The sequence below is a fragment of the Macaca fascicularis genome, chromosome 11, assembly GCF_037993035.2.
Source record: "Macaca fascicularis isolate 582-1 chromosome 11, T2T-MFA8v1.1".
Lineage (NCBI taxonomy): Eukaryota > Metazoa > Chordata > Mammalia > Primates > Cercopithecidae > Macaca > Macaca fascicularis.
In genome coordinates this window covers 23,585,470-23,606,385 of record NC_088385.1, presented here as the reverse complement: position 1 = coordinate 23,606,385, position 20,916 = coordinate 23,585,470, and the positions used below count along the sequence as shown (strand labels likewise).

The following is a 20,916-nucleotide window of genomic DNA, read 5'->3' as shown; positions in this document are numbered from 1 at the left end:
CATTCTGTTTTCAAGTGCTGAGCTTTCATACCATGGAAAGTGGATGGCATTGATCTTCATGGTGACTATTCAGGCCTTTCCTAGATTAGTATGACTGACTACAGAGCTGACTAAAAATGTTATTCTCGACAATGTAAAAGTAAAGGTACAGCTAGCATAAAGAGGGAGATAGAAGAGAATTTGAAGACCTGGAGAAAAGTTAGGAAGTTCTAAGTTCTTCATTTTGCAAAATGCACATAGTGACCTGTGTACTTAGTGACCTTACTATGTACAGAGAACAGAAGAACAACGGAGGATTTATGAGTGACATTAGTACCAATCTATCAGAGTAGACAGTCAACAGACATTGCCCAAAGTTGGTAAATCAAGACTAGTCATATGAGCATACATTTAAAGATATGAAAGTGACCTTCGAAAAACCAACAAACAAGCCAGGCACAGTGACTCACACCTGTCCTCCTATTTAGGGGGCTGAGGCAGGTGCATGGCTTGAGCCCAGGAGTTCAGAGGCAACATAGTGAGACCTTTGTTTCTAAAAATAATAATTAAAAAAAAAAAAAAAAAGAAAGAAACAGGAAAAGAAAAGCCCACAACCGAAACTAGTGAGTAGTTAGTTGTTGCCTTTCAGGAATAGAAGTCAAGGTGGGGTAGAGGGCTATTACTTCTCATTTCAAATTTTTTTCATTTTTTAAACCATGTATATGTTTTAGTGTGTTAAAACTTTTCTAATAGCGATGTCCAAATTTTGATTTTTAGCAGAGTTAGTGAAAGCCAGTGATTTAGGGTATAGATTAATGAAGGCACAACATGGCTTTTTGAACCTGATAACCTTCAGTTTAAGTCTTGGCTCTACCAACTGCTAAAACTGATTGGCTTTGGACAAACCACTAACTCTTTAAGACTCAATTTGTTTCTCTGAAAATGTCAGTAATAATACCTTACACATAAAGCTATTTTAATCTTTAAAACTGAGAATATCTAAGGCATTTAGCACACATACAGAGGGTACTTAATATAAATTGTTTCATTTAATATAATAGTGAATATGTTATTATCAAGTATGTGTCAATTCTCAAGTATATGTCTCAAGTATATGTCAATTTATCTCTTGAATCTCTATGCACAAGTATAGGTATAGGTATGTAATATTTAAGTGTAGATTCTATAAATACTATAAATTCTATAAATACTAATGGTCCAGCAGTTTTTAGAGGCTTCAGAATGTTTGTTTTTTGTTTGTAGTAGGAATCATGATGTAATGAAAGAACCCAGTATTGGCTTTCACACACCCACATTGGGAAAGTCATTTAATCCAATTTAAGTCACTCCCCCTATAAAATGACATTGCTGGAGCTTTACCTGTAGGAAGGTTATAGTGAATCAGATGTTCAGTGGGGATGCTGGTCACCTCTAGGGCCCATGGCTGCAGAATAAGAGAATAATGTTGCCCATTAAACTTGGAGAAATTGTGGGATCCTACACATCAATTACAGCTCTACCTCAAAAGTTTGGTCTTGGAACTGAGGGAATTTCCTTGACTTCTGAAATGGAGCTTGGTTTGTTGAAAAAAAAAAAAAAAAAAAAACTAATCGTGCTTTCTGAGGCATAACAAGTCTGCTTACCTCTGTCAAATGAGTTTACTTATCTAAAATATGAGCGTTCCTCTTAGTAAATTCAATTTCCTGCTAAATGATACCCTCATTTGTTATACAGCTGAGTTTAATATGTGTAATTCCACTGTAAAATTAATGGTTGTGCATAAAAATATGCTTCCTTTAAACTGACCTTCAGTTCTTTCATAAAAAGATCATTGTTTATTCATCCTTTGTGTTGTTTTTTTATTTTTCAAGTTATTCAAGAATAAATTGGAAACTATTCTGTTTGGAAATTTACTTGCAAAGAAGTTATTTTTCAAGGTATTGTGACAAAAAGCCTTGAAAAATAATGAGGATGTAGGAGGCAGGATTAAGACTTCGAACTTTAATTATATCTCTACAAAGAAAACTCTTGGCAAGTGTACTCACTCACCCATTCAGTAAATATTTATATGGGTAAGATTCATACAGGGATGACAAAAAGGATTCTTGCTCATAAACTAGCAGGGGAGCAGCAGGTCTGAAGTAGGCCTGCTGGAAACGAAAGTGTAAATAAAAATTTAAAAGTCTTTATTTTCAAAAATAGCAAAATACAAAACAATTGAACATCACCAATTCAAATAAATTGACAAAGTTAATATACATTTAGAGAACATTTCCTTCTTTCTCCAATTCCAAATTTTCCATCTCCTTTTCTCCCATTAGTATTTGCAAGATTGATATAAAATTAAAAGAATGCAAATGATTTTGGTTGTACTGTATGATCACTTCACCTGAAGGAGCAGTAGCTTGCACCTGTAGTCCTAGTCCTAGCTACTGGGGAGACTGAAGTACGTGCATCGGTTGAGCTCAGGAATTGGAAGGCAACATAATGGGGCAACGTGAATGAGGCCCCCATATTTTTGAGCTGGGCCTTCTTGTTGAATTTAGGCTTCAAGAAATGCCTCAAACAGACTGCTCTGGTTGGAGTGTTCTGTTGACTTGTGCTGATTGTTCTAAAGGCTACTAAAATTGTGTTGCAATTCCAAGTTTCCATAATTCTAAAGGATTATCTTTGATCATCAGACTTAAATGTTTTGGGCTTCTTTGTTAGCACTACAGTATTTCAAAATATAAATCAACAACATTTGGAGAAAACAATATGCTAAAGAAATTATTTGTGTGGTTTATAGTAGTTGTTGATGACCTGCATGGTACTGAAATACGCAATGAAGACAACTATAGGAGCAAACTGATTCAGTGAAATAAAATAATGCAGAGACATTACAAATGACAGTAGCAGTTTATTGTAACATTATAGGGTCATGTTGGTATGGTGGAAAGATAACTTCAGATTCAACCTGGTTTTAATCCTCTCTGTACCCCTCCAAGGTTAAGCAATGTATCTAACCTCTCTTAGCCTGTTTCATTGCAAAACGGGGATTCAGATACTAGGAGTGCTGTACAGATTAAGTAACACAATTTTTGGTGTGGCTGGTACATAGTAGAATTATGGGTTCCCATTGTAGCCTTGAAAATCTCCTAAGTAAGGGTCCTCCTGTGCATTTGAAGGACTCTGTGGCCTCACTTAGGCTGCAGTGTCCTTCAGGTTATCTTTTCTAATCCAACTTTTCCTTTCATCTAGTCTTCTCCGGATTGTACCGGACTAACAGAATGCGGACAGAATTGGATGGTGAGCCAGTAGTAGCTGAACAGGATACCTCACTAGGGTGGTCTCTGTCTTAAGTCTGCTTTTCTTGGAAGGATTAAGCCTTTCTTTACAGCTATGGTGGAGGAGGAAACATATAGTACATAATAGAGCTAAAGATTAAAGATTTTTGACTGCTGAACCTACCAACCCCCATCAGAAGAGCACCAGGAAGTCAGGAAAGAAGAAACTCTTGGCCGGGCGCGGTGGCTCACGCCTGTAATCTCAGCACTTTGGGAGGCCGACGTGGGCGGATCACGAGGTCAGAAAGTCGAGACCATCATGGCTAATACGGTGAAACCCCATCTCTACTAAAAATACAAAAAAATTAGCCGGGCGAGGTGGCGGGCGCCTGTAGTCCCAGCTACTCTGGGGGCCGAGGCAGGAGAATGGCGGGAACCCGGGAGGCGGAGCTTGCAGTGAGCGGAGATCGCGCCACTGCACTCCAGATTGAGCGACAGAGCGAGACTCTGTCTGAAAAAAAAAAAAAGAAAAAGAAAAAAAAACTCTTGGCTTGACTTTTTCAGTTGCAGAGAAACAGGGCTATCTGGCAAGCTGTCCCCGTGGCAACTCCCTGCGCAGGAGTCCCTCGGCCCTGTGATGCGGGCAGGTGGAGCACCAAAAGGTGCCACACTCAGACTTCCCATCACGCATCCATCACTCTCTATTCCTGTTGTAACACCTACATTTATTGTAGACGTTCAGAAATTCACCTTTCAAACATGTTTTAGGAACACGTCATGTATGTAAGTAGGAAGTTGCTTACATATATTAAATTAGGGGCAGCATTATATTTTACAATAGTTTTAAATTCACTGAATTCATAAAAGAACAATAAGGCATGTTAACATCAATTTTATTACTTTACAACCGTAGTCACTTATAGCGCCACACAAAAAGCACATGTAAATGAATAGTAGGAGAGCTATTAATTCCAAATTCTAATCCCCAATATAATTTGCTGCTATACATTTCTATATAAATTACTGTATTTCAAAGAAAAGGAGATGCTTAAAATGAAATCTTCCTCTCCATGTTCTGCTCCATCCTAAGTTCATTATTAAAATACACAGATGAAGACAGCTATGGGAGAAAATACTATAGAAGTAATACTTGAAGGAGCCCAAAGTATGAGTTAATTTTTAGCAGTATTTTCTTACTCTAGACACATGACACAGTTCAGAAATTACTTTGAATATAACCATGTGTGACAATAGAGACAATTGTTCTTCTAGAAGTACAGCTAATATATATCAATAAGCACAAGGCAAAATAAAGTGAAATAAGTAAATGATATAAAAAATTCATATAAATTAAAAAGTTCAAAATTAGTTTTATCATCTGCATCTTCCATTATATGTTTCAGTATATTTGTTATCAGTTATATTATCTAATGCCTAGGGCCAAAAACAAAGTAGACATTTTTGAAAGGAGAAAGAAATTACAAATTTAGAGCTCTTTTGATTACAATTTATTTGTTTGCAAATTGTCCACCAATTAGAACACATGACTTCCAGTTATCATGTTTCTAAAGTTGAGTTTCCTTGCCTGGCCAGTATTTGGGTTGTAGCAGATGATCACTTGTAGTGCAATTTTCCTTTTGGAATCTTGTAGACACCATTGTTCTTTCTCTCTTCGTTATAAAATTTCTGTGTTTTGAAACATAATTTTTCTTTAAAATGAAAAGTACTGCAATGCTTAGGAAAATTGACACTGTGCCCAGTATCACAGTTAGTCCCAGATATATATGTCTAGAAGAAGAGAGAATCTCTGTTAGAATTATTGCAACTACCCAACTTCAGAGAAAATTTAAAAGGTAGGTAATAATATCATTCTGATGCTTTTCTTTAAGAATGCAGATTTGGTGGTTTATATAAAAGACGATTTTATGAATACTGACAGACCGTTGAAGGCAGTTTACAAAATAAAGCAATGTCTTAGTAGCACCATCATTTTCAGTTACTACTAATTACATAATCAGTTTTATCCTTTCTGTAAATTATTTCCTTAGACCAGGTAACCATATCCCTGTTTGCCTAGAACAGCCCCGGTTTATGCTGGTGTTGGCCCAGTGTAATTTTTATAGTGCTCCTTTTCACATTCAAAAGTACCCAGTTTTGAATAATAAATTATGTGGCTACCCTATCCTCAGACCTTTCCCAACTTCATTTCTTTGGAAAACTTGCATGAAGCAATGCTAAGGGGAACTGGAGCTCTGAGTAAAGCAGAGTGATTTCAGAATAAACCAGTTATTTAAATCAGTTTATTTCATGAGAAACCTATAGTTCTATGCTTTGTCAGAAGATGCTAAGATATGGAAGGGCAGGTTGCATGTCTCATTCTGGTTACCTTGAAAACATACTCTCAATCTCTGATTGAGTTGCATTGTCTCTACATTACAGTTAATACAGCCTTAGCAAAAATGTGAGGAAATCCTAAATTATACTCACAGATTGGGTCCCTTTCAAAAACCAAAATAAATTTCACGCATAGCATCAAAACCTATTAACTCAAACAGATTTATTTGAAATGGTGTACCCAATTCACATCCAACTAAGATGGTTCAGTACCAGGTTTATTTCTCTAGAAAATGCTCAGCTTGTAAGTCTTTTAAACAATCTTCCTTGCTTTTAAGCCATTGAAGCATTGCTTTAAGCAATAAGGGACTAAATGTTTGATGAGCTGAACTGAATGACACCATAGTGAAAAAGCCATGCCACCCAACCCCCATATACACTCACCCACACAGAGAAAACCTTTTACTTTTGTGCATTTCAAGTACGAGAATAATTGAACATCAGTTTGGCAATAAAAGCCGGACAGATTTAGAGCCAAATCCAACTCTTGCCCAGGGGGATTATATCTGACGTAAGTGGTACAGTTTGGCTCAGTTTGAAAAAGAATAAAATCAAACCCAAAATGTGACCTAAATTTAAATGCCTCTGAATTTCAGGGAAATACTTGCCCATTTGTGTGCATAAACTTTCAAAATTCTACTCTATTCTGGACATTTTTGTCATATTTTAAAAATGATTACTCATTTAAAATGGGAGTCAAGGTAATGAATAGGGACAAAAATCAAAGATCTAATCAAATAATAATATAATTATTCTATGATTACAGATCACACTTTTTGATTAGACTATTCTTTACCTTACAAGCAGTGAAATGACATGAAAACTTGTTAGTGTCAGTGGCATTGTGTAAATCTGGGATGCTGTAGCAGTGAGACGCGGGAATGCTTTTGATTTGGTACCTGAAGACATTTGAATCATATAATCTGCATGATCCTCTACTTCCACATCTTTTAAATCCCCATTTGAGGCATGAAGTATCAATCAAAACTCCAAAATATACTGGAGCTGGGATTCCTGCTGTGAGAAAAACAACTGCTGTTAAAAAAACATATGCACATCTTTTTGTCTATGAATGATTATCTGAAACCACTTACTTTAATTTAATTACTGTTTTGGAGATGAAAGGCCATCAGTTACATGCTGAAATCTCCAAAACCTCTCTCTAATCCAGTCTTTTCTCATAAGCTCCAGAATCATGCAGTAACTGCCATTTATTTTTCTCCAGAAGCATGTCACTCAGGTACTTCAAACTCAACATGAGCTCAACTTCTTCCCCTACAGACCTGTCCCTTTATCAGTGGAAGCCCAGTCATTAAAGCAGACTTGGGAGTCATCATTGAGCCTTCTTTCTCTCCTCTGTCTGGCTATCACTATATTTAATTTATCCCTCAAACATACCAATTCTACCTAGTAGGTATATCTTAAACAGTTTCTCTTCTTTCCATTCCCACTGCCACTCCTTCTACCCTAACATAAAGCAACAGCCAATTCATGATTTCTTGGCTTCCTTCATTAACCTTCTCGAATCTATCCATCATACAGAGATTGCATCACTGAATTAAGTAGGTGACTTCCCAAGACATCACTTCCAAAAGAAGAGTAGTTAACTGAACATTGGGTTATTCTACTTTTGTGGCCTCGCTTTGGGCAAGATTGTTGTCTTATATTTCAGAATGCAATTTTCTTGGATTTCTTTCAGTGACTAAAATGTTCTCTCCTCTTGTCTCAATGCCTTGTGTAGTTTCCTTTATCCCAAGCAATACTTTTCTCTTCTTTACCTTCTTAATACACACTCACTTTTAAAATCTCAGTTTGAACGTTTTCCTTCATGGAGGCTATTTTGATGAACTAAACTTGTTTTACATCTCATAAAACTTTTAATACTCCTGTAATAGCTTGTCGAATTGCCTTCTCTGCTAGACTATAAGCTCACCATGGTAAGAAATCTGTCCTTCTTTTTCAAGCTGTAAACCCTCAGAAAATGTTCAGACTTTAATCCCTCCTTAAGAGAAAAGGTATCTCTAGTGTACAAATATTAATGAAAGTATCTTAAGTAGTTGTTCATAGCTCAGGGTATATTTTACGTGTTCTAAATTGGTGGTTCATTAACATCTGTTATTTAGTTCTCTTAAGAACTATATTGTCTGGCAGTTCATGGTCATAGTTGGCTGGAGTTGAGCAGGAGCTGCCTCCATGCCTCACTCCTCACCCGCTGCCTACACTTGGAGTCTACCGCGAGTCCATACAGCTTTCTCTCTGCCTACATCACTCATTTCCATCAACAGCCTGCTTGTTTCTGGCATTTGAGTTTTAACCTTTTTATATGTTTTCTTCGGTTATAAAATTTCTTTGTAGGCTTATATTGAATAAAATAATCTCACTAAATTTTTAAAATCATCTAATAATATTTATGATACTTCTAAATTTCAGAGATTATCCATTTGTTATTTGAAAACAAATGAAAATATTTCAAAATATTTTCTGGCCGGGCGCGGTAGCTCACGCCTATAATCCCAGCACTTTGGGAGGCCAAGGAGGGTGGATCACGAGGTCAGGATAGAGACCATCCTGGCTAACATGGTGAAACCCCATCTCTACTAAAAATACAAAAAAAAAAAAAAAATTAGCCAGGTGTGGTGGTGGGTGGGTGTACTCCCAGCTACTCAGGAGGCTGAGGCGGGAGAATGGCGTGAACCTGGGAGGCAGAGCTTGCAGTGAGCAGAGAGCGCACCACTGCGCTCCAGCCTGGGCAACTCAGCAAGACCCCGTCTCAAAAAAAAAAAAAACAACCGAATATATATATATATATATATACACACACACACACACACATATATTTATGTAAAGGTTTACCTAAACTTTGCAAATACTCATGTAAAAAATTGATTCAATCCAGACTCATGGGTGGCTGCCAAAGTTTTGAGTGAAAGATTTTTGGGAAACAGAATGGTGACATAATCTCGAAGTGTCAAATTATAGATAACTTATTAACTGCAGAAGGATTGTTACAATGGAGAAAACTGGTGGACACCACCTTCACCAAGGGACCAAAATTAAAATTCCAATGATGGCATAAACTGAATTGATGTGCTTCCTGATGTGATTTATTAAGCATCATGCAAATCATCTGTGTAGTATTGCCACCAACAATATTTTACCTGGACATACTCAAAAGCAAACACATCCAATAGGTGGGATATTTTATAAAACAACTGGCTTTGCCTCTTGAAAAAAAAATGTAAATGTTGCAAAAGAACAAAAAAAGAAGAATGAGGAATTTTTGGAGATAAAAAGGGTAACTAAACACAATATGTGGTCTTTGACTTTGGATCAAAAGAGAAAATAAAATACTATAGAAGACACTATTGTTATAATGAAAGAAATTTGAATGAGGAATTGTATTAGACAGAGTAGCATATCAATGTTGAATTTCTGAAGTGTGAGAATGGTATTGTGGTTATACAGGACGACAGAAGTGCTCTTGTAGAAGAATACAAGTCAAGGACTTTAGGACTGAAGTGTCAGCATGTTCACTACTTATTTTCAAATGATTCAGCAAAATATTTGTATGCTCAGAGAAACAGAGGAGAGAGATTTCTGGTTTTTGGACACAGTTGATAAATCCCAGTAAAAGTTTTATAATTATTCATTGTCATTTAAATTTTTGTTTTGTAGATTTCAAATTTTCACAACAAATGGGAGAGAAAGAAAGAGGGAAGTGAAACCTATGGATTAAAAAAGATTTTAGCAATATATCACCTAAATGCAATTGTGGACCTTGTTTGGTTCTTGATTGAAACGTACATGTATAAAGAAACATCAGATAATTTAAAGAATTTGAGCAGTAATTGGGTATTTGCTAATATTAAGAAGTTATTTTTTAAGATGCAAGAATCACCAGATTAAAACAAGTCATTATGGTTTTGATTAGAAGAGCACACCAAACATGTTATAGAAGAAATGCAGTAGTCTAAGACTTACTTCAAAATAAGCTAGTTGGGGTAAGTAGTTAGGCACACAGATGTCCTAAGATGAGCTGTGCATTGATAACTGTTGAAAATGGGTAATGGATAAATGGGAGTTCATTGTTATCTTTGCTGTATACAAAGAAAGTTCTTGCTATCTTTGTACATGTTTACATTTTAAATAACAAATGATTATAGGAATATCTAATTTAATCTATTTTGCATGAAACCCCATGAAGACAAGCCAAAAGATTCAAATGTTCGCCGTTTTCTATACATGGTTTAAGATTATTGTAATAGAACATTTTCAAAGATTCACAAAAGCAGAGAGAATGATATAATTAATCCTCATGTACCATCATAGCTTTGACAATTATTAATGTTTTGCCATTGCTGTTTCCTCTCTCTCTCCACTCTGAACTCTTTTTTTTTTTTTTTTTTTTTTTTTTTGAGACAGAGTCTGCCTCTGTCACCCAAGCTGGAGTACAGTGGCACAATCTCAGCTCACTGCAACCTCTGCCTCCTGGGTTCAAGCAATTCTTGTGACTCAGACTCCCTGAGTATCTCGGAACACAAGCGTGCGCCACCATGCCAGGCTAATTTTTGTATTTTTAGTAGAGATTGGGGTTTAGCTATGTTGAAACTAGGCTGGTCTCGAACTCCTGGCTTCAAGAGATCCACCCGCTTCAGCCTCCCAAAGTGCTGGGATTGTAGGCATGAACAACTGTGCCCAGCCTGAACTCTTGTTTTAATATTTTAAAGGCAATCTGAGACACCATGTCATTTCAATTATGTATATTTCAGCATGCATCTCTACTGATGACATTTTTTAAAAACATGACTGCTATGTCATTCTCACACCTAACACGTTTTGTAATACTTTCATAGTTTTATATAAAATGTAGCACATATTCAAGTTTTTGGATTGTCTCCAAGGATTTTTTTAATTCATTTGTTTTTATAAGGATCCAAACCAAATAAATACATTATATTTAGTTGATGACTCTTTATAGCAATATACACTCTTCACTTCTTTTTCTTACTAATGGTTTTTGAAAAAAAGACACCACCAAGTCCTATAGGATATGCCACAGTCTGGATTTCATTGCTTCTTTATAACATTATTTAATTTATTCCCCTATCACCCATCTTTCCTAGAATCTGGTAGTTAAGTCTTGTTAGATTCAGGTTCAATTTACTTCAGGCAAACGTACTGTGTATTTTTTTATTCTGTCCCAGTTAGAAGGCACATGCAACTTAGTTGCCACTCTTAGTAATGCTAAGATGGGCATGAAGTTCAGACTAGGCCAGTCAGATCCCTCCATTATGAAGCTGTTCATCAACTTTCAGCTTAAGCTTTTAACTATTTTTAAGGCCACAAGACAGGATTTTTTTTTTTTTTAAATCTATATTTCTTCAGAAAGTATTTTTGGGTTTTTCTCTAAAAAGGTATTTTCCTTAATTGACTAATTTGGATACTTTGACATACAGTTAATAGAAGAAAGGCAGGATAAATCATTTTTTTCTCCTTTATTTCTCAATTTTCAGAATAATGACTTGATGTCCTGATATTCTCCAAATTTTAAAAATATCATTATAAACTCATGTGTTTTAATATATTCTATGTATTTCAATAAACTGCAGCCATTATTGTTACTACTGCTACAACTATTTTGAGTTTCAATTTATCTCACCTTGAGGCCAATCTCCTCAAATTGGTTCTGTTCCCTTGTGATATATCCTTCTTAGGCTGTGATAGCGCATTCATTTTCTAGTATAAAAAGATGTCCCATAATCATCTTATGCATTTTCTACCCTAGGCCTTGAACCAGTCATTTCTCCAAGGTGCCATATCTTTTACTGCGAGATTATATTTAGATATCACAGATTAAGTGTTGTGGTGTTCATTTCTTCTGGGTTTCAAAGTTTCTAGAGTTTTCAGGAGATGGAGCTATAAAATACACATTATTTTAAAATAAAAATATGTGAGTTCAAATTTAAGAATGAGATTTATTTAATTTTCTTTTTTTTTTTTAGTTGGAGTCTTGCTCTGTCACCCAGGCTGGAGTGCAGTGGCACGATCTTGGCTCACTGTAACTTCTGCCTCCTGGGTTCAAGCAATTCTCCTGCCTCAGCCTCCCTAGTAGCTGGGATTGCAGGCACGCGCCACCACGCCCAGCTAATTTTTGTATTTTTAGTAGAGATGGGGTTTCACCATGTTGGCCAGGCTGATCCGAACTCTCGACCTCAGTTGATCTGCCTGCCTCAGCTTCCCAAAGTGCTGGGATTACAGGCGTTAGCCACCACACCCGGCCTTTAAATTTTTTAATTTTATTCTTGTATCACTTTTCTGTTTTACTAAAAATATTGATTCCAAGTAATCTTAACATATTTCAATTGCTTTATCTTAAAAATATAATAGTTTCAACATAAAAATATTGATATTAGTACTAATAATAACTACAAATCCAGTTAATCTATGAGGATTTGGTAAAAACTTTTATTTTTTAAGGCATTTAAAGTTTTTCATGTATGCTTATTTAACCAACATATGCTTACGTTAAACAGTTTCAGTTTAATATTTGGTTATTTTAAATTTTATTTTCAGTTATATTAAAACTTTGTATAATTTTGATTAAACAATCACATAAAAAGTTACATTTACAAAGTCTTACTTCCATCCTGAACTTTATCCCTCTTCCCTTTCTTCTCCTACAGGTATAACCATTTTTAAAAATTTGTTTTTAGTTTATGCTTCCATTTTTCTTTTATAAAAAAGAGCAAAATGCCTTTGCACATGCATATAATGTTTACACGGTTCCACACGTAACACCAAAAACATCATACAATAAAAATTGTTCTCCATTTTGTTTCTTTTTACTTAATACTATATAGTAGAGATCGGTTGGTAACATTAGATAGATTTTCCCCATTCATCCTTACAGCTCTGTTATGTGTGTGTACTACAGTTTATTCAACCAATCTCCTACCAATGGACATTTAGGTCACTTCCAGTTTTTTGTTATTATAAAAAGTCACAATTATTGCACCTATTCATAATGATTAAATTTATTTTATAATTTTTGCTAGCAAATTTTTGGTATAATTCTTAGAAGTAAAGATATTAGGTTAAAAGGTAAATATATATATATGTATGTAATTTTACCTGTTATTGCCCAATAAAGAACATCATTTTCCAACAGCAACGTGTAAGCATAATCTATTTTTCCATACATTGCAAACAAAATTTGGCAATTTGTCAACCTGATAAGAAAGGTGGTTCTAACTTGGCTCTTTTTATGAGTGGATTTGAGCATCTTTCTATATATTAAATGGCAATTACATTTATTTTTCCATGAAAAATTCACATCTTTGGCTCGTTTTTCTACTTTGTTGCTTGTTTTTTTCTTCTCAAAACTTAGGATTTTCTTTATAATAGGAATATTAGGCAATTGTCTGTTACATAAATTACAAGTTCGTCATTTGCCGTTTGACTTTGCTTATGATACTTTTGCCAATTTCAAATATTATTTTTGTCAAATCAATTTTGTAAACCATTTGTTTATGTTGGAACAATTTTTGCTCTGTAGGCTCCATCTGTATTCCCAAAGACAGGTAGATATGGGGGCCAATTCTTGCCAAGCATATACTACAGGCTCAATATATGACACTTTTCTAGCTAATACCTATTTTCATATTGTAGAATTAGGGCCAGTCATGATGCCACATAACCCTATTTTTGTTTCTTTTTCAGTGTTGTCAGGATTCTATTATCTTGCTATGCAACCATTTTACAACAATATCTATGTAAACCAAATTTAATTTCAGATTTTTAAAGCTTTGAGTTTGTTCTTGTTTCTGGGTTGTTCCTTTCTGACAAATGGCAGTGAAATATTCAAAATTATTTTATTTTATTCTTTAATATATAAACTCTTCAAGGGTAAAACTTTAAGGATAAAAACCTTATTTGTCTCATTCACTGTTTAAGGATAAAACTCTTTAACAATAAAACTGTTTAAGGATAAAACTCTTTAAGGATACAAACTTTGTCTCATTCACTGTTTCCTATGGGTTTTAACCAATATATATTTAAAAATTTGGTAGTCACAAAAAACATTTCAATTGCAATTTAAAGTATGACCTACTCAAATTTATTTGCTTGGTTTAAATAATACCTTATCTTTCTCCCTAATGACATAAGGGATAAGCATTGAGAGTAACTCAAAATAATTATTTCCATTTTAGGAATTGAAAAAATTATATTTAGGCTTCAGCCTTTCTTACTCATTAATTTCTGAGAGCTGTCTTGTAAAAGCCATGGGTTTTCTGAGAACACACAAGTGCTAGAAAAGGTAAGATTGTTAAACAAAAATTGTGATTAATTATTATTAATCTCACAAAATCTCTGTTATATCTGGAGCACAAAATAGGCAACACATTTCTGTAACAAAAGAAGAAAGGAGTCAAGAAAAGGAGGAAGGGAATAAATAAATGAAGAAAGGAATAAAAAAGACTATGAACTTTGCTACCTACAACATATATTTATGCATGGCAATTCTGTAAAAATATTTAGAAAAGTCTTCAAAATACACTTATGGTGGCTACCATAAATTAAAGCATAGGTTAACTTACCAAGAACTCTTATTGATAATGTGTAGATACCCAAGGCAAAAGACTTAAGCTGTGGCTTAATACACCTAAAATCAACAAAAGCACCATTACAAGAAATATATAATCCATTAAAGCAAATAGAAATTTGAATGATAATCTGCCTAACATGCATGAAATCATGTTAGAATTCAAGTGCCATTTATGTTGAACCCATTATTGTGCTAACATAGGGAGGGCAAAATATGTAAAAGCCATATTCCATTTCATGCAATGCTATAAGAAGTTTATAATTAATATTTCTAGAAACTAAATCACCCATACATGCCATATTCATATGGTGCCAATAAAGTCAAATATAAGTGTAATCACCAAAATGCAAAGATTCAGAATAAAACTCAAATTTCTAAGAAATTGTTAGAATTTGAAGCAACAATAAATAATTAATAGCCTACAATTTTTATGGCTTTTTGTCTAAAAGCACAGGGCCAAATTGATCAGCGTTGATATAATCACTGTGGCATGCTAAAAAGTTGTTGCTAAATAGAGGGAATTTTAAAAAATCAGAAAAGTGCAAAAACACCTAAATAATAAGAGTGTCATTAATATGACTGTAAAGCTTAAACTGATTGGCCTATGAAATTTAATAGTAATAATCATGGTGATATATAAAATAACTGCTGAGTGTTAACCATGGTATTAACTACTTCTTACATATTATATCTTTTAGTTTCTGTTTAAAAGAGGCAAAAAAGAAAAAGACACGCCTTTTCTTCTGACATCAAAATTCACAATAGTTAATATGACGGACTAGTGGTTAGAAAGATGCTTTCTGTGGTAAGTAACCTGATTCTACACTTGGCACAATATAAGAAGATGTTGAAGAAGTAGCCACAATGTTCTGGAAAGTCTAGGACAATGTTTTGCCATTTTGTCAAACTCAGGCTGCCATTTGTAAATGTAACTATCTCACGTTCTCCATGCTGTATTTCCCATGATTTGATGAAAGCTGTTTTGAGAATAGCAGGTTTGTGGTTAATAAGTTCTATTTTCTGTTTGTCATTTCTAAACAATTTCCAGATAAAAATTGTGGGAAATAAAAAAAATGTACACAATACTTTGCTTAGTCTTACTTTAGGAAAAAAATTAGTATTCATCCTTAAATATATGAATTAATTTGAAAATCACCCAGTCCATCTCATAAATATATAGAAACATTTGCAAAGCTAAAGCTAGCTCAATTAGGTTGAAAATATTATAACTGAGGCTCCTGTTTTCAAAACTATTTACAATTTGGAGTCATATAATTTTTACAGGTGTATGATAGCATAATCAGTAAAAAAAATTCGAGCACAAATTCTGCTTTAATATAAGAAAAACGTTATAGGGAATTTGAATGGAGATATAAATACAGGAACAAGGAAATATGTAATGCTTGTCACTGTTAAAGTAGTTATACAATTCTCACTCAGGTGATGTTGGTTAACAAATCACTATGTTTTAGATCCCATTAATTACGTTAGAAAGTGACTTACATTTAAAACCGTTATTTTTAAAATAGAAATATTTATAATATGCCAGAAATCAATTTAGTTACTATTTAAACTTATGATAAAGATTTTATGTGTCAAATTATAAATATGCAAGAAGCTACATACTTTTACAAATTTTTTTAGGGTTTTATAAGCAAAAATGGTTGAAGTCATTGATATGGTCTGGCTCTGTGTTCCCACCCAAATCTCATCTTGAATTGCAATCCAAATTTTAATCCCCGCATGTTGGGAGAGGGACCTCTTTGGAGGTGATTGGCTCATGGGTGTGGCTCCCCCATGATGTTCTTGTGATAGTGAGTTCTCACAAGATCTGATGGTGTTGTAAGAGGTTCTTCCCTCTTCACTCTGTACTTCTCTCTCCTGTGCCTTGTTTCCCCTCCCCTGACTATTGTAAGTTTCCTAAGGCCTCTCCAGCCATGCGGAACTGTGAGACAATTAAACCTCTTTCCTTTACAAATTACCCCATCTCAGGTATTTCTTTCCTTTATAAATTACCCCATCTCAGGTATTTCTTTCTATCAGTGTGAAAATGTAATAATACAGTCATTAACATCATGGATTAGAAGCCTCAATTTACCCAAAAGCCATGAAATCCCCCACAGATAATTCCAGTCATGGCAAAAATATACAGATAAAGCAATATATATAATAAATTCTAATATTATTGTATTAGATGAGCCTTAAAATATTTTATAAATTGTATTTCCCATGATTTGGTGAAACTATATTTAATCTAAAATGCATGTTACCTATGCTAATTAATATTATCACCAGCGTTAGAAGTTGGATACTACATTTATTAAGCAATTCTAGTGATGTAGGCACTAACATTGCCTCCTAGACCAATAGTTTGCAAACATTTTTAACTAAGAAAACTTCTATTCAGCCACATTTTTGTATAAATACCCAAAGTGCAATAACATATAAAAGTGAAACAAGGATATGGGACAAGTTTCTTGAAAAAAACTAAGAGGAATCATAACGATTCCACAGAAAAAAATTTAAATCATTGCTCGAGATGATTGTGTCTTATATTAAAGTTAGAATAGGGAGAATCAGTACTCACCTCAGAAGTAATATGTATCCAGGTATGCCACCTAGGGATAAAGTATAGGATGTGATGACTGAAATTACAAGGAAATACAGAAACATTTGGGGACATCCATTGTCTTTCTGACATCTTCCCACTATGCCTGAGGAATTTCCGGATTTAGAAGCTGCAATTCCCACACATGTGCAGTTGTAAAATATCTGTAACACAATAGGGAAAAGTCCAATTATTTCAGTAACATTTAAATAAAATTAAAGATAGTCACTATAAAAATTTTTACAGCACCATAGCCATGCATTACATAAACAATGAGGAAATATTCTTTTATTTTTCTGTTTTAGAGTATATTGAGCAAAGCAAAATCTATACAGATACAACATTTCATTATCTAAATAGCAGATGGTTGATCTACAAACTACTAATCCTATACAACAATCTCAAAGCAAATCCTGCCTAATCTAACCATACCTTATCTCCTTCACTACCACTTCCAATTCTAAGTAATCATTATTTCTTGCCTAGATTGTTACAATGCTCCCTTTATGCTCAACTCGTTTCCACTCTTACCTAGCTAGAATCTGTTTTCCACCCAGTAAGCAAAGTGAACCTTTAAACATGACAGTCAGACTGCATCAATACCCTCAACCTGCCAGTGGTTTCTCATTATACTTGCATGAAACCCCACATCCTTATAACAGTTTACACTTTCTCCATCATGTAGCACCTGCATGCCACTCTAATCTCTTCATTCAGTGATCTTCCCTCTCTTCTTTTGTGTCAGCCACACACGTGATCCTTGCAAAGGCCCCATTTTGCCCTTTCCAAACTTCCCCTCAAACCTGGCAAGTTTATCCATGCCTCATGGCCCTGCTATTTTCTCTGCCCAGGTAGCTCTTCTCCTTGGTGATTACACAGCTGGCATCCATACCTTAGTTCTCTTTACAGAGGTTTTAATAGAGAACTTCCATGACTACCCATTAAAAAAAAAAAAAAAAAAACTCCCATCTCTCCTTTTTCTTATTCTAATTTATGTCTTTTTTTTTTTACAGGGCTTCTTGCTGCCTATCAGGATATCCTATATTTACTTATTTTTAAAATATACTTTCCCAACAGAATGTAACCTCTATGAAAGCAGAAACTGCTGCTTTGTTATTACGCAACCAGGGAATGGAATAGGCTCTCATCTTAGGCATTTGACAAAACTTGGTTAAGTAAATGGGCACAATTTGAGGATATGACATAATTTACAGTGGCTGTGAGAAAACAATGATTCTGGTGAATAAAACTAAACTAAATTTGGACTGAAGAGAGACAATTTGTATAACCCAATAGTTTATTATTGAGTAAACTCAATAGTTTATTTCTGTAAATTTTATTTATGAATGTGTAATATAATGTTATCATTTTAATCACAAAAGAGTTTGTGAGTTTTTAGACAATAAATAAAGCTGGAATTTCCTTTTCTAAAATAGTAGTAATATAGATTTTTTTGTAATGTCAAGTTGAAACCTTTGAATCTTAATTCTGGTTGCCCACTAGGTAGATGAGTTAAGCAAGTCCTTTATATCTCAGTGCCTCAGTTCTCATATGAAGAAAATACTGAAAATAATGCAAATTATTTTAGGACCATGAGATTTGAATGTAATTTTGTTCTTAGAACACCAATCTTTAGCCCTTCCTTATAATGTCTTTTATAAATGGTAGCTCTCATTATGAAAAGCCTTCATGCAGCTGTGAGCAAAAATAACAGTAGCTGAAAGAAAAATAACAAAGAAAGAAAGCAAAGACAGGAAGAAAAGAGAAGCATGAAAACGTATTTCAGATAAGTAGTCTTATTCATCGTTGCTAGAAACCAATCCTTTCTGCTCTAAATAAGTCAAAATAATAATACAATGAACAGAGTCAATCAACAAACATAGCTATATATCTGTGGATATACAGCCTAAGCATTCATATCTAATATGTAAATAAATGAAATATATGTGTGGTCTAATTTTCTGCCCTCTAGGATTGTCAAATAAAGGCATATGTAAATAAATGAAATACATGTGTGGTCTAATTTTCTGCCCTCTAGGATTGTCAAATAAAGGCATATGTAAATAAATGAAATAGGATTTGTAAATACATGAAATATATGTATGGTCTAATTTTCTGCCCTCTAGGATTGTCAAATAAAGGCAAATTTAATCAGTCACAAATAGGAAGCAGTCTCAAAGAGCAAGGATAAGGAAAAGTCTGGGACAAGAATGGAAAGGTGTGCTTAGAAGAATGAATCTGTTAACGATTTAAGTACTTTATATCCCTCACAATTGCTGTCTGCTAAGGATTGAATATTTGTCCAAAGTTCGTATGTTGAAATCCTAACCTTCAATGTGATGGTATTTGGAGTACAGCATTTAGGAGGTAATTAGTTCATGAAGGTGGAGTCCTCATGAATGTGATTTTAGTGCCCTTATAGAAAGAGACAGGAGACCTGTCTCTCCCTGCCTGCTCTCTGCCCTGTCAGGATAGAAGGTGAAGATGGCCATCTACAAACCAGAAAGCGGGTCCTCGCCAGGCACCATATCTGCTGGCACCTTGATCTTGGGCTTCCCATCATCCAGAACTATGAGAAATAAATGTTTGAAGCCACCCATTCTATGGTATATTTGTCATAGCAGCCTGGACTGACTAAAACAGATTCCTACCTATATTTCCTACCTCTTCTCCCTCTTCTGCCCTATGGAAACCCTCCATTCCAGCCCACCTGCCCTTTCATTATTATACAAATTGGCTTGATTTTCCAAACAAAGTTGTCCTAGAACCATCAATCTCCTCATAATCAGATCCCTGACCCCAAGGTCTAGAATCTCTGGACCTAAGCCTCCTAATACTGGCATCTATTTGTCCATCCCCTAAAACCTCCAAGGACCACTGGTCTTGGGGTCAGAAGACAGGGATCTGAAAGCGTATCTTATTATATGATCATATGACAGACATTCTCATTCAGGGCTAACACTTCTTAAAAGCAAAATGAGAGAAATAGACTACATAATTACAAAAGTTCTTCCACCCTATTTCGTGACTCTAATCCTCACTCACTCCAACTTTTTCAGCAACTCTAGTACTACTAGGAATAGTTATAACATTTTCTTTTTCTACATAAAAGGACCAGGCAGCAGAGGGGTAAGCCTCCCACTAGTAGTGGTCTGCTGTGAGCCCCCATAGAGTTTTGTTGTTTATATTGTACCAGGACCATCGCCATAAACTTGAGAGGTGATTTCTTACAATATTTTTTCCACTCCTGTTGGAGGTTTGACAACCAGCAAGACAAGCTGATACATATGTGATTCCATTTTCACCACACATGGGTTCCCATTTTGTCTCTGAACATTTGCATCTTGAGTTGCAATCTGAAAAGAGAGCTCGTTCATGATAAGAGACAGGTTTGGTTCTGAAAAGAAATATAACAATATAAAATATTACCTCTTGGCAGGTAGCACCCGAATATTTTCAAAAAAATCAATGTTCTTGAGTGATATAAATGATACTACCAACAAAATTTGCCTTTTAGAAACACAGTTGTCATCAGAAATGCCAGCTTCTGGTCATGAAATATAAGTTTACTAATAAAAAACTTTCTTTTGAAAGTTATCTTTAGAGGTTTACAAATTCACATGATGTCCAATTCTTAGCTTATAGGTTTCAGTCTACTGCCCCTAGGATCGTCTAATATATTTCTGTGCAAAGGTGTACAAAAATAGCTAACAAGGTAGAAGAGTAAACTTTTAGAGCAATTTATGACATTACTTAAATGCATCACAGGTGTGTGTGTGTGTGTGTGTTTGTGCGCAAATTTCATTCAGAATTGTTGTCTAAGTGTGAGTGAAATGGCTGTTGCTAATGGTCCAGTAAAAGCAAAAATAGCCAATCAGTTATCAGTTAATTCTCTTTCAGTGTTTGCAGGAGTTACATGACCTCTTGCATATGTGTTACCAATAAGTGCATTCCCAGTTCATTCAACCTTTCTCCCGTGTATCCTACCAGTGTGTAGTGCTCTTTCTTAGCTGATAGCATCCTTTCTTGCTCAAATTCACAAGTAAGTTCAATGACTTACACAT

At 34.7% G+C, this 20,916-nt stretch overlaps 1 protein-coding gene across 7 annotated transcripts in view; it reads right to left on the bottom strand.

The window, feature by feature from the left end:
- Nucleotides 1-2,861: 2,861 nt before the first annotated feature.
- The window catches only part of SLCO1C1 (solute carrier organic anion transporter family member 1C1), a 57,949-nt gene continuing 39,894 nt past the window's right edge, over nt 2,862-20,916 (bottom strand). For 3 of the 7 annotated variants that reach the window (XM_005570304.5, XM_065523852.2, XM_074006350.1), the window contains 5 exons: nt 20,084-20,249; nt 16,832-17,016; nt 14,237-14,301; nt 6,436-6,656; nt 2,862-5,033 (listed from right to left, as the gene is read on the bottom strand). In XM_005570304.5, coding sequence (XP_005570361.2) covers nt 4,860-5,033; nt 6,436-6,656; nt 14,237-14,301; nt 16,832-17,016; nt 20,084-20,249 — 811 coding nt within the window. In that variant the 3' untranslated portion in view covers nt 2,862-4,859. The remainder of the gene's footprint in view (nt 5,034-6,435; nt 6,657-14,236; nt 14,302-16,831; nt 17,017-20,083; nt 20,250-20,916) is intronic. The other 4 variants (XM_065523851.2, XM_015430464.4, XM_045364828.3 and 1 more) reach the window with 4 other exon arrangements.